Source organism: Akebia trifoliata, chromosome 11 (assembly GCF_017979445.1).
Source record: "Akebia trifoliata isolate Shusen 1 chromosome 11, ASM1797944v1, whole genome shotgun sequence".
Taxonomy (NCBI): domain Eukaryota; kingdom Viridiplantae; phylum Streptophyta; class Magnoliopsida; order Ranunculales; family Lardizabalaceae; genus Akebia; species Akebia trifoliata.
In genome coordinates this window covers 27,431,308-27,445,254 of record NC_141385.1, presented here as the reverse complement: position 1 = coordinate 27,445,254, position 13,947 = coordinate 27,431,308, and the positions used below count along the sequence as shown (strand labels likewise).

Here is a 13,947-nt window from a genome sequence, read left to right as displayed (position 1 = left end):
CAATCAAGTTCTTCAATTTTGAGACTCACCTTCTCTCTCCTCTCTATTTGGATCGGCTAAGATTCTAGTGATTGATGGATATCACAATGTTTAAACCATATGAGTATAATACGTGCGTCTCTCCCTATTATTACTATTATGGGGTGCCAATCCACTTATATAGATGGAGATAGAAGGCCTAGAAATCCTCTCATAATAAGATTCCTACCAATCAAAATTTCCTACTAGAACTTAAAAAGTATATTTCTAATTCTAACGATATTGGGAATAATCTTTAACATTGACATTTTTAATATATAAAATCCTTGTGCAAGTGAAATTACTAAAACCGTGAGGTCAATGGGCCACAAGAATTTGATTTTAACAATGTGCACATAACCAGAAATACTTCTCCTCGAGGAAAATTGTTGGTTCTCTGCATTATACATACAGGACTGTAGATAAAAGTGTTTAGTGTAGCACGGCTCTATTTAAATTTTAAACTAGTCTTTTATCATTCTAAACCAACTTAAGCAATGCCATAAATTGAGTGATACATTCCCCCTATAGTCTCTAGACTCTCGAGGAGAATGTAACTTAAGATTCTTAATTCCAAAGAAGATTAATACAAATTATCCCACGCACGCAGATGCCAAAAATTTCAATTTTATTTGACAACAGCTGGACTCATCATATCTTTATATCTGAATATTAGGTGCCACCCCACACCTTCACACGATCTGATGCAAGGGCCGCCTGCAACTTAAAGTTGTCAGTACAATTTTCACAAAACATATGTAACCCATAAGGTAGCATTATTTGATGAATTGGATCAAACCCGATATTTGATCCCTTCTTGTTCTCATAACACTACTTAATTAGGGCTCAGCTTGCGTGAAGATTTAGTTTCCAATAACATATATATCCTACTAAATAGTTATCAAATTGGTTCCAAATCAAACCCTACTAAACCAACTCACTATATTTCATTTCTATTCTATGCATTTCTCCAGGCATTCTTTCCTTACACACCACAATATATACTCATCAAAATCTAGGGTCCTATGTTGAAGGAAATGACCTTTCTTTCCTAAGCTCAATCTGAGAGTAATAATTAATGAAAGGTTCAGACCTTACCATACAATGGGTTGAGCACTAAAATCTTTCAGGTCAGAACTTGAAGAAATTAAAGCAGATGATCACGTAGTACAGCCATCCAATTTGTAAATATACATCTAGATGTTTGCTTTTAATTGTTAGGTTGATTTATATAGGCATTAGAAGAGAATGAAATGTTGGTTACCTCCTGGTTCCAATTGGTTTTCCAAACGACTATCAAGAGAATCAAGGTCTGTAGAGCAGTTCCACAAAGCATGCCAGCCCAGATTCCCTACAACCATAGCACTACACATTAGTATAGAACTTGATATGTTCCAAAAACTTTCAATTGCTATATTATCCGAAAGCAAATGAGGCAATGAAAGTGAGATTTACTTCAACTCCCCAATTCAATTTGTAGCCCAGAAAGAACCCAAAAGGGAGCCCAAAAACATAGTAGCAAGCTAAGTTAATGTAAGCCACCAACGCTTGCCACCCACCCCCAACTGCAACACCTATACAAGAATATATAGATCAAATACTATTTTAAAGCTTATTATTATAGAAAACTTTTAAATAAAATTTAAAGATGTGAATATTGAGATATTTACAATAAACAAAACCAATGATCAACGATATAACAAGATCCATTTTGCATCATATCATATCTGAGGGATTTCTTAGTTCAAACCAAAGAAGCAATGTCAATCGATTGATCATTATCAAATTGACTTAAATATTTTTCTGTTAAAGGATCCCAACAGAAGCCTTCTACTTCCACTACTAGAAAAGAGACTTATACCGACGGTTAGATCCGTCGCTAAATCCACACAAGTCCGTCGCAGAATATTATACCGACGGATAGGTTTTTCGTCGGCCCTCGTCGGGGTTGGTCGCGTCGGTATTTGTTTTAGCGACGGCATAATAAAAACGAGAAAATAAACTCTATACCAACGAAATGTTTTTTGATCCGTCGCTATAAGTCCTCTACACCGACGGATACAATTTTACCGTCGTTAAATCCCGTCGCTATATATCAATTTTCCTGTAGTGTTCTAATAGGCTATATACTATATCTGCATGTCCTTAATAAATACAACTCCTCTTACACATATCAATTGTATTCCACAAATTTTACTAACAAATGGATCAAAAAGTAAAATGTCTCTCAATGAGTTGAAATTAAAAAGAAAAAAATTTTGAAAAATGAAAGGGGAATACTGACTGGTATAGTGATTACATGAGTTTGAGTCACAATAAAGCAACAATAAATTTGCCAGAAACTCTCCAAAAAAATTAAATTTGCCAGACTTATATTTTACAATGTATGTATGAACAAAGGTTTGATATAAACTGAACTGGCGATTCGGCTAATTGTTGTTATTGCAAATATGGTCTGAATGGAACCAACATTTTCTAAAGGACAATCGGTTTTCATAGAAGTGGTGGTTTGAATACTGAAACAAGTAAGCCGTTTTAAAATATAAAATTTTCAGTTTTCAATAACATTTTGGGATAGAAAATAGAATTTTATCAATGGGAAGATCCTTTAATGACCAAACTTTATTAATACATATCTAATTTTATATTTTAAAAATAAAAGATGATAATTTATGTAAAATTCACATATAATTCATAAAATTCTGTAATAAATGAAAAATCTGTTAACCAGATTGAAACAAGGTCCAGCCAATTTAATAAATATTTTGGTCCAATCATCTTATAATATAAGTTGGAATCCAAAAGCAATTTATTGAGTAGATGATTTTAAATTTTAAGTTACTAACAACTTTATCATGTTAGAACCCAATAACCATGTGGTCCAATTGTAGTTTTTGACTTGCACAAGGATTCTACCAATTAAAGAAATGTCGCTAATTAATGATAAATCTCAATAATATTAGAATTAGAAATACTCTTTAGGTTTTAGTATGAAACCTCGATGGATAGGAATCCTACTAAAAGGGGATCTCTAGGCCCTCTATTTCCATCTATTTAAGTGGATTGGCACCCCATAATTGATACAAGCATATGCATAAAACGCAAGAAGAAATTGGATTCTAAATTGTGGTGATCTCCATTAATCACTAGAACCCTAACCGATCCAACATAGAGAGGAAAGAGAATATGAGTATAGAAAATTAAAGAACTCGTGGAATAAGGTTCACGACTTGGGAATTTGCACACATCAGATCATTGGCACGTAAATTATGAAAGGCACATCTTCAACTATCTTGAATCATCAATTTAACTTATGGCGCAAGGTAAGTACAATAAACTTTTGATCTTTAGGAACATGAATAGTTTTCTTGAGATATATGAATGATTCTTGATCTTGATAAATTATAGATTTATAAGTATGTGGATTAAGATTTAGAATGTTATAAATCTCATATATTAGAATAGAGATACCTGATATAACAGGCTGGACACTGTTAAGCACCATGGTCACACCAAGAAGACAGGCCAAGTGAGCAACGGCACGTTGTAGTTCCTTGCTGTCAGTAAAAATAACAGCAAAATAGTTTTTGGATACCAGGATAACTACCATGAAGAAGAGCCCGATGAAGAGAGACTCAAGGATCACGATAATAACAGAATATTTGGCCGCCCTTGGGTGTCCTGATCCTAACTCATTTGAAACACGTACACTGGAAGAGTAAAAGAATTTTCAAATATAGCAACAAAGATAATAAAAAATCATGAACAAGTCATCACCACACCATGACAGTAATGTGTCACCCTCCGTAACTCTTATGTGTCATGAATCATTATTTTAACGCAAGTCGGACTAGTACTTTTACCTAATAGCAGCATTGATTCCAATGAACAACATAGCTTCCAAACCATTGATATTCATGCTGAAATAGAAATGAGAAACCAAAGCAATAATGAGCATTTCCATCATAATTAAGGTGTAACCAAAATTGAAAATCTTGTCAAGAGAAAAATTGATATTTGTTTTGACCAAGACAATCCAAAACATTTAATATCTGGGCATCAACCATGAATTATACTATAGTTTTCTCAAAATTGGAAAAAATTAAGGATATGAAGTTATGAGCGCTCACCAGATGGAAATAGAGCCAACTGCGATCACCGCATTTTTAAGGTGGCCGGTAAGAACGACTAGAACCATCATATACCAAATTTCTAGACAAAGCATCACAGCAGAGGCCAAGGAGAGGCTAACAAACGCCCAAATCTCATTGAAGGCTGACCAGGAAAATCCCTTCCACCCATCCTTACACCAACCCATAACATAAGCTGCCTGTGCCAATGCCACGACCCAGCCCGAGATGTCGTACGCCACAGCAGCCCCAGAAATACCCCACCCGAACACATAGATAAAGAGCCAAAGTAAAAATACATGAAATATCAGAGCCACAAACCCAATATATGCAAGGACCCCAACCTTGCTTTGGGACTGTAGGAACTTTTGTGAAGGGAAAGCGATGGCAAGGGAAAACATTTGAGGAATGATTTGGATTGCAAATTTTCCAGCGAGTTTGGCAATATAATCTTCTTGCCCGAGAAGCTTTAAGACAGGTGTGGCAAAGATGTACATTGGGGTAAGGATGATGCAAGTGACTGTAAGAATTATCCAAGAGCGTTGCATGTAGACGCCAAGCATGAAGACCTGTCCAGCACCAAAGGCCTGCCCGCATAGTGTCTCAAGTGCACTTCCCATACCAAGCTACCATTTTGTATAATAGTTTATATGAAATAGAAAAAAAAAAAATAAAAAATGGGTGAACAATAGTTCAATTAGCAAAGTATTTTCAGGGGTGGCAGTAATATTATATGCAAATGGTTAACATAAAGAAATAACAATAATTATCCCTTTTACAATGAAGTAGATAAAAAGAAAAAGGAAAGCAATAACTTGGACTAGTTGTAAGAGTAGGAAATGAGAGTTGATTTGTTAATATACAACTGCCAACATGAAATCCAAGACCAAATCATAAAGGCAACAAAAATAAAAGATAAAAACACCAGATTATCATATTCAATGGATTATGCAAGGGTGTGGAGGGTGTGGCCTTCACTAAGATTTCGGGGGCAATGCTTCTAATCTGAACTGTATGAGATCCAATCCAAAACCCAACAATATTGAAATAAGGGAATTTTGGATATTCTTCGGGAGAGTTGATTATAGTTCAAAACAGAGAGAAGGCTTTCATCAATTCAGTGTGTGGTAGCAAGTAATCTCTAAGGTTGCTTAAGAATATTGTGATTTATTTGATCTTGAGTAGACATACTGTCAAACTAGGTAAATTTTCTGTGTTCTCTTATGTGTGATCGTTATTTTCTTTTGTTGCATCATTTTTGCTTAAACTACAGCCCGAGATTTTTTTTTTCCCCCTTATATCTCATTCAAGCCTTCAAGACCCCAAAACCCTAATATTCATTCTTCCGTGACCCTAGAAAAGAAATTACATTGTATTTATGCATTGCAAAAATTGAACCAAGGAAACTTGCAGGGGCAGAGCTAGTAAGCAGCTGGTGGGGGCAATTGCCCCCACAGAACTTTGAGACACCCTATATTTTCAACTAATTACATGCCCCATTTGTCCCCACTCCCTCACCTCTCTCCCCATTTGCCCCCACACCCTCACCTCCCTCTAATTTCCCTATATTTTCAACTAATTACATGCCCCATTTGTCCCCACTCCCTCACCTCTCTCCTCATTTGCCTCCACACCCTCACCTCCCTCCAATCCCCCCCCCCCCCCACCCACCATTAATATTCAAGTTCTTAAACTATGCAACTAACCATAGTTTGCCCCCACTACAAGAAAATCCTAGCTCCGCCCCTGGAAACTTGGTTAGTTCGAGACCGAATGTCCATTAAAGGGCTGAGTTGGAAAGACATTTTTCCTAGAGATTCCCCCTAAAACTGAACCAAGGAAACTAGTCTCTTTTCGCATATTATCGGTTCGTCTATAAAAGAAAAAGTCCAAACAAAAAGTATGGAACCAAAAAAGTCGATAATTTACTAATAATTTTTAAACTACATTTGATGGATTTATAAGTTTCAGATTGATCTGATTTTTTTGTGAGGATGATCTTCTCATCATAGAGACCATCCTCACAAAAAGTCAGCTAAATCCGAAACTTCTAACCCATATTTTGAATCCGAAACCTTTAACCCATATTTTGAAGAACCATTGTTTTTACATATGTCCCATGATCCGTCACCTATATACATATGGGTCAGGATCTGTGTACACATATATCTACTTATATATCTATAATATGTTTTGTCCTATGTAAGCTAACAGTTTCAGATTAAGCTGAATTTTGGTGAGGACGATCTCTATGATGAGGAGATCATCCTCACTAAAAATCAGCTCAATCAGAAACTTTTAACCGACAAAACACGTTATATATATATATATATAGAGAGAGAGAGAGAGAGAGAGAGAGAGAGAGATTTGGACTCACCAGAAACCCAAAAGAGAAGTTAGAGATGACAGACAAAGCAATAGCAACAGCAGAAAGCTGAACATTTCCAATATGACCCACAAAGATTTGCGTAACAGAATTGATTCCATAGACACAAAGTATATTAAAAGAAATTGGAGCAGCAATCCCCCATAACTTGGAAGATTCTATCCAAAGCAGAGACTTAGCTTCAGAAAAGTTGGTGACCGGAGGATAATCATCTTCACCGGTAGCAACGGTAGTAGATGGCGCATGATGAAGTTGAGCTTCAATTCTATCACCGTTTATCAGCGGTTCCTCCATTTCTGGAGACGGTGAAACTGATGAATCTCTCTCACTCCTCTCCGTACACGTTGCAGATGAAGATGGATTAATAATATTTCCTTCTCCTCCTCCTTCTTCTTCTTCTTTTTTTTCTTCTCCGTCTTTATCTTCGTCATTTGCAATTTTTTTACCTTAGTTTTATACTCTCTTTTTATTTTTTAATCTGTAATTAATTAAACTTCTTTTTAATCTTATTACTTTGAATCTCTGAAAATCTTGATTTTGACTGTTGAGTATTTATATTTTACGTTTATTTTGGTTACTCGCCAAAACATCGGGAGATTTGGCACGTGGTGTTTGCTTCCACGTGTATATGTTTCTATCTATCTTTAAATAAGAGAGAGAGAAAGAGAGAGGTGGTTTTGTTTGGATGGTTGAGGGAATTCTATCAGCGTCTGTCAAAATCTACACTGATAAATTAGTAGACGAGAAAATTCTAATGTTGCTTGGACACAGAACATCCACGAAGGAAAGATAGAAACCAATAAAACGCAGCTACTACCATTTACTTTTTGAGTTGCCTTGGTGTACTAAACTCAACAACCTGCTAAAACTTTCTAAACTCGGTTACAAGTTAGATCAGCCGACGCAGCTGTTATATTTATTAATTTTTATTTTTACAGAAAAATAAAGTTAATTCTAAATAGGAAATTTTAATTTACTACTGCAAAATGTGATCTATCCCTTGACCGAAAGTCAACATGCATGACTCGCAATAAAATAATAGTGATTTTACTCAAAATAGCCTCCAACTTAAATTATATCTACTTTAGAAAAGAAAAAAAAATTTCTTGAAAAATCTACATGAGCAATCAAATCAAGCAAAGTCACTCGTTGGATTAAATCAAGATTATCAAATTTCCTCATTTAGGTTTTTTTCTTTCATTTGATTATATAGAATCAAGTAGATTTTCTTTTCATCATTACTTATTGCCATTAGGAATTATATCATCGGTTATCCTTTATCGTTATTTTAATAATTAATTTTTTTTTCATTTCCTCCATTAATGATATCTATTGTCATCTTAAAGTAATCATGTGAAATTGGACTTAAAATATGGTGCCCCTGAAACACTAACACAAAGTCCCATATTAGATCTCGAGGTACTAAGTTGCGCTTCGGAATTTCGGTATGATCTCCTCTGTTTATGTTAACATTCCAAAGCGTTCAACATGTTTTACCTGATAAACAAAATCCATAATATCTTATATATACATACAAAAATAAAATAATAGTAGAAATCTATATATCTAGCCACGTAAGATAGATCAAAATACGAAAGGATAAACATATATATATATAGGATTCTACTAAAAACCTTCATTTTAACAAAAGACCTAACACTCAGTACAAAATTTATAATACTCTTGTACAAATCGACACTACTAAGGGGTTGTGACACCCCGCCGAACACTAACACAAATCCCAAGGCACTAGGTGGCACCTCGAAGTTTGGGCATGGCTCCCTCTGTTTATGTTAGTGTTCCACGGAACTCGAAAACCTGATAATCCAAAATATAACAAATTATGTATATAAAAAAATATGCAAACACGAGAGAGCAGCGGAAGACTAAAAATATTTAACCTATAAGTAGATCAGAGTGCGAAAGTTTAACTATATATAGGATTACAAAAATACTCTCACTCTAACATGAACCTAACGCTAACCCAAATTCCATATACACCTTGGATAAAACTGACCGCTAAATGGTGAAGCCCTAGTACTCACCAAGCACCAGGCTCTGGCTGTCGATCTGACCGACTAGCTATTCCTCACTGCCGACTCCACGCCTGCCTCGATAACTGCAAGTTCTGAGACTAAAAAAAATAGAAGGAAATGGTGAGTAACAATGATTACCCAGTAAGTTCACAACCAATTCTTACTAATAACATCTCCTAAACATGATCGAGTAAGCATGCTGAATAGTTTAACACATGCAAGGTTTAACAAAAGAAAATACGATTAACTGGTACATATAGCCAGGGATGAGCAGCTAAACATTTTAAAAGTTCACATAACATCAGTCATCCATACTTATTATACCTTTTCATTCTTATGCGAATGTAATCGACAACATTGAAATAATAAGCATGCTTTTCAGTTCATAATTTAAAGTAAAGTAACAGGTACATAATACATAATGGTAGAGCAGTAGAATTAAAGAGTTGGGATCACGACTGGATCGCTCCAGTCAAGATATGATATTCCTCAATAATGTCGTAGTTCCTGATTTTGTGGCTGGTCGTTGTTTACCACACTTGCGGGATCATTTATCCGGCTCAGGCTGGGCGTTTGACGTGACTATAAGCAATGGGTCTCTTTTCGATGTGTCAGAACGTTCGACTACTAATAAATTGTTAGTGATCACTAACTAATCATCTTCGTCTATGCCTATTAGGCGTGCATGTGATTCTCAAAATAAACACTCCATTCGTATACGACCACCTTTACAATACATGTTTACTAGTAAAGATAGAAGGGAATGTACCCGAATTCCAATTGTGACTCCACTCTCATACGGGTCCCACACCGCGTATGAGCTTAGTGGTCCCTACCGTACATCCCAGGATAGTACACCATTCCGGATGATATGACGCACTATCCCTTCAGGCATTCATGGATTCTTTAACAGCTCACAAAATAGTTACATATATATGTATTTTTTTTCTTTAAAAATCAAAAAGAAATTAACAGAACAGGGTTGAGAATGGATATCCAGTTCCTACCATGCAACAGTGGCCACCCGGCCTAAAATAAATAACAGTACTCAGCGTCTCTACGCTAATAAAATTTAAATAAAATGCAATCCTTTCATTATCCTTGGATATCCCTTCACCAATCTTCACACAATATACAATGTAAAATGCAGACATCATCCCGCGGGTGTGATTCTGACATTTTATGGATTTATCCCTATTCCCATTCTTTCAATATTTTCATTTTTCATCTTCTCAAGTACAACCTCCCTTTCTCACTCTTTCAAAGTCATTTTGATTTTTCTATCGAAAAATTATCAAAGTTTACTCAAAATGAGGTCCCGACGATGCATGGGGCCAAAACTTTTAAAACGAGGAAAATTGGTAAAATTTGACTAAGTGTCGGAAACTCAAATTTTCAAAGTTCTTAAAATTGAAAACGGGTTTTTGAAAATGAAAACCTCAATCACGAGATTTGACATCATATAGTTTTTGTAATCTAATTCAAAGTAATGCGAAAGGTATTAACTTTTGAAAACTTGTTGAAAACGTCGAAATTTACGTTTTGTTCTTGAAACCAAAATTTAGATTTTGATCCTTTGAAATTTGGATCTTGAAACCATTCCCATTGTTCCGAAGTGGGGGGTAAAACCTTGACTTCATTAAATAATTTAAAATTAAAGAAGAAATTTACTTAAATATTTTTTAATGAAATAAAGGGTGGGAAATCATGGGGAACATAGCCCAAGAGTTAGAAGCTATTTTGAAGACAGTTCTGCCGATGGCTGTCGGTGGCAGAAACATGTTTATGTCGGTGGGACCGACAGAATGGCCTTCGGCAAGTGTCGGTGGCACCGACACCTCCTGCCAACAGCACTGAACACATTCGCAAAATTTCGATCTTTCGATCCATTTTTCGGATTTTTCTTCCATTCTTCGAACCCTTCGACCCACCCACGAAGCTAATATTAAAACTTGATAAAATAACATGAAAACACATCAAACCATGAGGGTCTTGGCATGATTTAAAAATAAACGAAGCATATTCTACGATTTAATACAAACAACAAGTTTTCTTAAAACCTAGATGCACATTTTCGAATCTAAGGTTACTACTAAGAATTGAGAGTCCTTTACAGTTGTGGCCAAAGGTGATGAGCTAGCACTACAAATCAAGGTTGGATGGGAGAGTCGAAGTTGGGCTGACTTGGATGCAAAATAGGTGAGGGTCTACAAAGCATTCGACAACGACGCTCTCCTTCGCTTCTACAATGAAAGGTAGCTTTAACTCCTACTCGATGAAGCCTTTGGATGGAAAGTGTAGAGTTTTCCTCGAACTACATGGCTGGTTATTGATGGGGGGTAGGGAAAATGAACGAGAATGGGCAAGCAAGGATGGTGAAGTTGTAGTTCTCGTCGTGGCCGACAATTTTGCCTTCTTCGTCGAGGTTCAACTCGGCCTCGTTCGCGCTAGAACTTGATGGGAATGGGTCGAAACCCTTGGGTTGAGAAGTGGCTATTGTTTAATTCTTTGGAGAAGAGGAGAAATAAATAAAAAGAACCCAACTTTCTTTTAAATAAGAGGTTTGAGGGTAAACTCGTAATTTCTTTTCATGATTTCTAGTTTTGGCGATAACTCGACTATTCGGACTCGAAAAATGATGAATGAATATTCCATTTGAAATAATTTTTCGTTGCGAACCTAACGGTGTTATCGAATTTTATTAATTATTGTTCTTACGAAATTTCACTATTTTGGATCCCACTTAACGAGAAATTCGAGGATTTTATAACTTTTTCATCCGAACTCGAATTCGAACTTGCTTACAAGCTAAAGTATGTATTCCGACCTTCTTGAATCTAATGGTAAAGTCGATTTTTCTTGTAAATGAACAAAACAATATCCAAATATTTTACTCTAAGACTCTCTTCTAGAATTCTTTTCAAAATACCACTATTTGATTTCTTCGAGATACGAGGTAAAAATCTAGGGTATTACAGGGGTATAGCCCCAATACTCATCCAGTAATAGATTTTGATCGTTTATCTGACCTATCAAATGGTCCGCAATCGCTGGTTCTACGCCTGTCTCGTCAACTGCAGGCTTTGAAACAAAAAAAATAGGAAAGAAAAGGTGAGTAACAATGGTTATCTGGTAGGAAAGCCAACAATTTCTATCAATAACCTTTCCTAATATGAACGAATAAACATATTGAATCATTTTAACATATGCAAAGTTTTATAGAAAAAACTACGATTAATTGGTACATATAGTCAAAGATGAGCAACTAAATATTTTAAAACTCATATTACATCAATCAGTAATACTTAGTATAACATTTTTTTATATAAATCTAATTGACCAAATGAAAATATTAAACATACATTTAATTTTATATGTCAACATAAGGTAATGAATACATAATATACAATAATGGAGTAGTGAAATTAGAGAGTTAGGATTCACGATTGGATCGTTCCTAGTCGGGACATGATGTTACAATACTTTACTAGCTTTTAGCTCCAGATTTTGTGGCTGGTCGTTGCATTTACTACACTTGGTTGATCATTTATCCAGTTCAAGCTGACTGTTTAACATAACCGTAAGCAATGGTTCTCTTTTCGATGTGTCAAACGTTCGACTATTATAGATTGTTAGTGATCACTAACTAATCATTTTCGTCTATGCCTATCACGCGTGCATGTGATTCCCAAATATACAACCCTATTCGTATACGATCACCTTTACATTATAAGTTCATTGGTAAAGATAGAGATGAATAAACCTGGATTCCAATTGTGACACCCCTTTCATACGCGTCCCATACTACGTATGAGTTTGGTTGTCCTTACCGTACATCCTATAATAATATATCACTTTGGATGATATGATAGACTGTCCTTTCAGGTATTCACAATCTCTTTAACAATTCACAAAATAGCTACAATATATATATATAGATATATATATTTTTTTTGAAAATAAATCAGAAATTAATATTATAGAGTTGAAAATAGATATCTAATTTCCTACCATGCAATTGTGACCATGCGGCCTAAAATAAATAACAATATAAAAACATAAACTGCACCTCGCGTTACAGAAAGTAAATAAACATATAACCAATATCATTATCCCTAGATATCTGTTCACCAACCTACACACAACATTACAATGTAAAATGCAGACATCACCCCTAGTTGTGATTCTTACATTTTACTGTTTCATCCCCTTTTTCCTTTTTCTTTTCAATTCTTATACTTTTTTTTTATGTTTTCAAACATATCATTCATCTTCCGATATCCATTCACTCAAATATTCATTTTTCAATATTAAATTATTTTTCACACTTTAATATTCATTTTTATCATTTAAATTAAAAATTTATAAAACTTATTTCAAAACGGGGCTTGAGCAGTGCATAGAACCCCTACTGGCGTAAATAACTTGGTGAAATGTCCTACCCACGTATAATTTGTTATAAAATACAATTAAATACATCAAATATGAAGGTCCAAGTATGAATTTAAAATACAAAAATAATTCTACATTTTTTAAGCCCATTACAAATTTTTGATATATTGATGAACTTCAACCTTGATTAGATCCATTTCAATCACTAACGCACCGAGATGAATAGGAATCACTCTAGTTTAGGTTTTTAATGTTGGATTTCAATTAAAACAACATTACAAATCTATCTTTTTTTTCACGGTTGGTCATGCGAAAACTCTAGAAAATTTTATAATGCCAATTTTACTAAAACTGACGTTACAATAGGTTAACTTCAATGTCGTTTAAGAAAAAATCAATGTTATAAATTTGATTTTTCTCATTTTTTTTGTGCAAAAATTATAGGAAGGTTTATAATGTCGTTTTTGCAAAAATCGACGTGATAAACCAATTAATAATATAAACTTTAGGAAGTTTTTCTATTCTCACAACCTTCTCCATAATTTCCTTCTTCTAGCTCCAACTCTAACGCCAAATCTTAAATTATTTTCATCTTAATTAACCACCTTAGGGTGTATGCTTGGAGACCATGAAGAAAAGAAAAACTTCATCATCTCATCGAGATCTCTGTATTAGCACTGAAGGATTGAGTTGAAACTATTTGCAAAGCATTTACCAGAGTTGGCATATAAAGTTAATGCCATTTTCAAAGCTTTGACATCTTTTTTGTTAGATTGCACTCTTGATAGTGCTTGTAAACTTCAGTTTGGTAAGTGACGGAATGAAAATAACATTGGCAAAAATAATCATTGTGTTGCTAAAGATGTGTAATCTTTCTTAAGTTTGTTAGTGTGTGTAAAAGTTATTTTTTGTTAGAAAATGTGAAAGCTAAATGATAGAAGTTTTAGGAAAGTTCTTTGTTACAACTGCAAAATGATGACTTTCA

At 34.8% G+C, this 13,947-nt stretch overlaps 1 protein-coding gene across 1 annotated transcript; it reads right to left on the bottom strand.

The window, feature by feature from the left end:
- Positions 1 to 394: 394 nt before the first annotated feature.
- On the bottom strand, positions 395 to 6,962 carry LOC147391195 (protein DETOXIFICATION 34-like). The gene is made up of 7 exons (XM_086458521.1): positions 6,526 to 6,962; positions 4,149 to 4,774; positions 3,882 to 3,938; positions 3,490 to 3,728; positions 1,474 to 1,592; positions 1,283 to 1,369; positions 395 to 735 (listed from the first exon to the last, which is right to left on the bottom strand). Exons 1-7 carry the CDS (start codon positions 6,826 to 6,828, stop codon positions 691 to 693), a joined length of 1,476 nt encoding a protein of 491 aa, XP_086314647.1. The 5' UTR covers positions 6,829 to 6,962; the 3' UTR covers positions 395 to 690.
- Between the last annotated feature and the right edge of the window lie 6,985 nt (positions 6,963 to 13,947).

Excerpts from the sequence above, each read along its gene's own strand:
- LOC147391195 (XM_086458521.1), bottom strand. The coding sequence starts at position 6,828 with ATGGAGGAACCGCTGATAAACGGTGATAGAATTGAAGCTCAACTTCAT. Across the intron at positions 3,729-3,881 it reads GGAATCAATGCTGCTATTAG|TGTACGTGTTTCAAATGAGT; the intron begins GTAAAAGTACTA and ends TTACTCTTCCAG. Across the intron at positions 1,593-3,489 it reads TGTCCAGCCTGTTATATCAG|GTGTTGCAGTTGGGGGTGGG; the intron begins GTATCTCTATTC and ends ATTCTTGTATAG.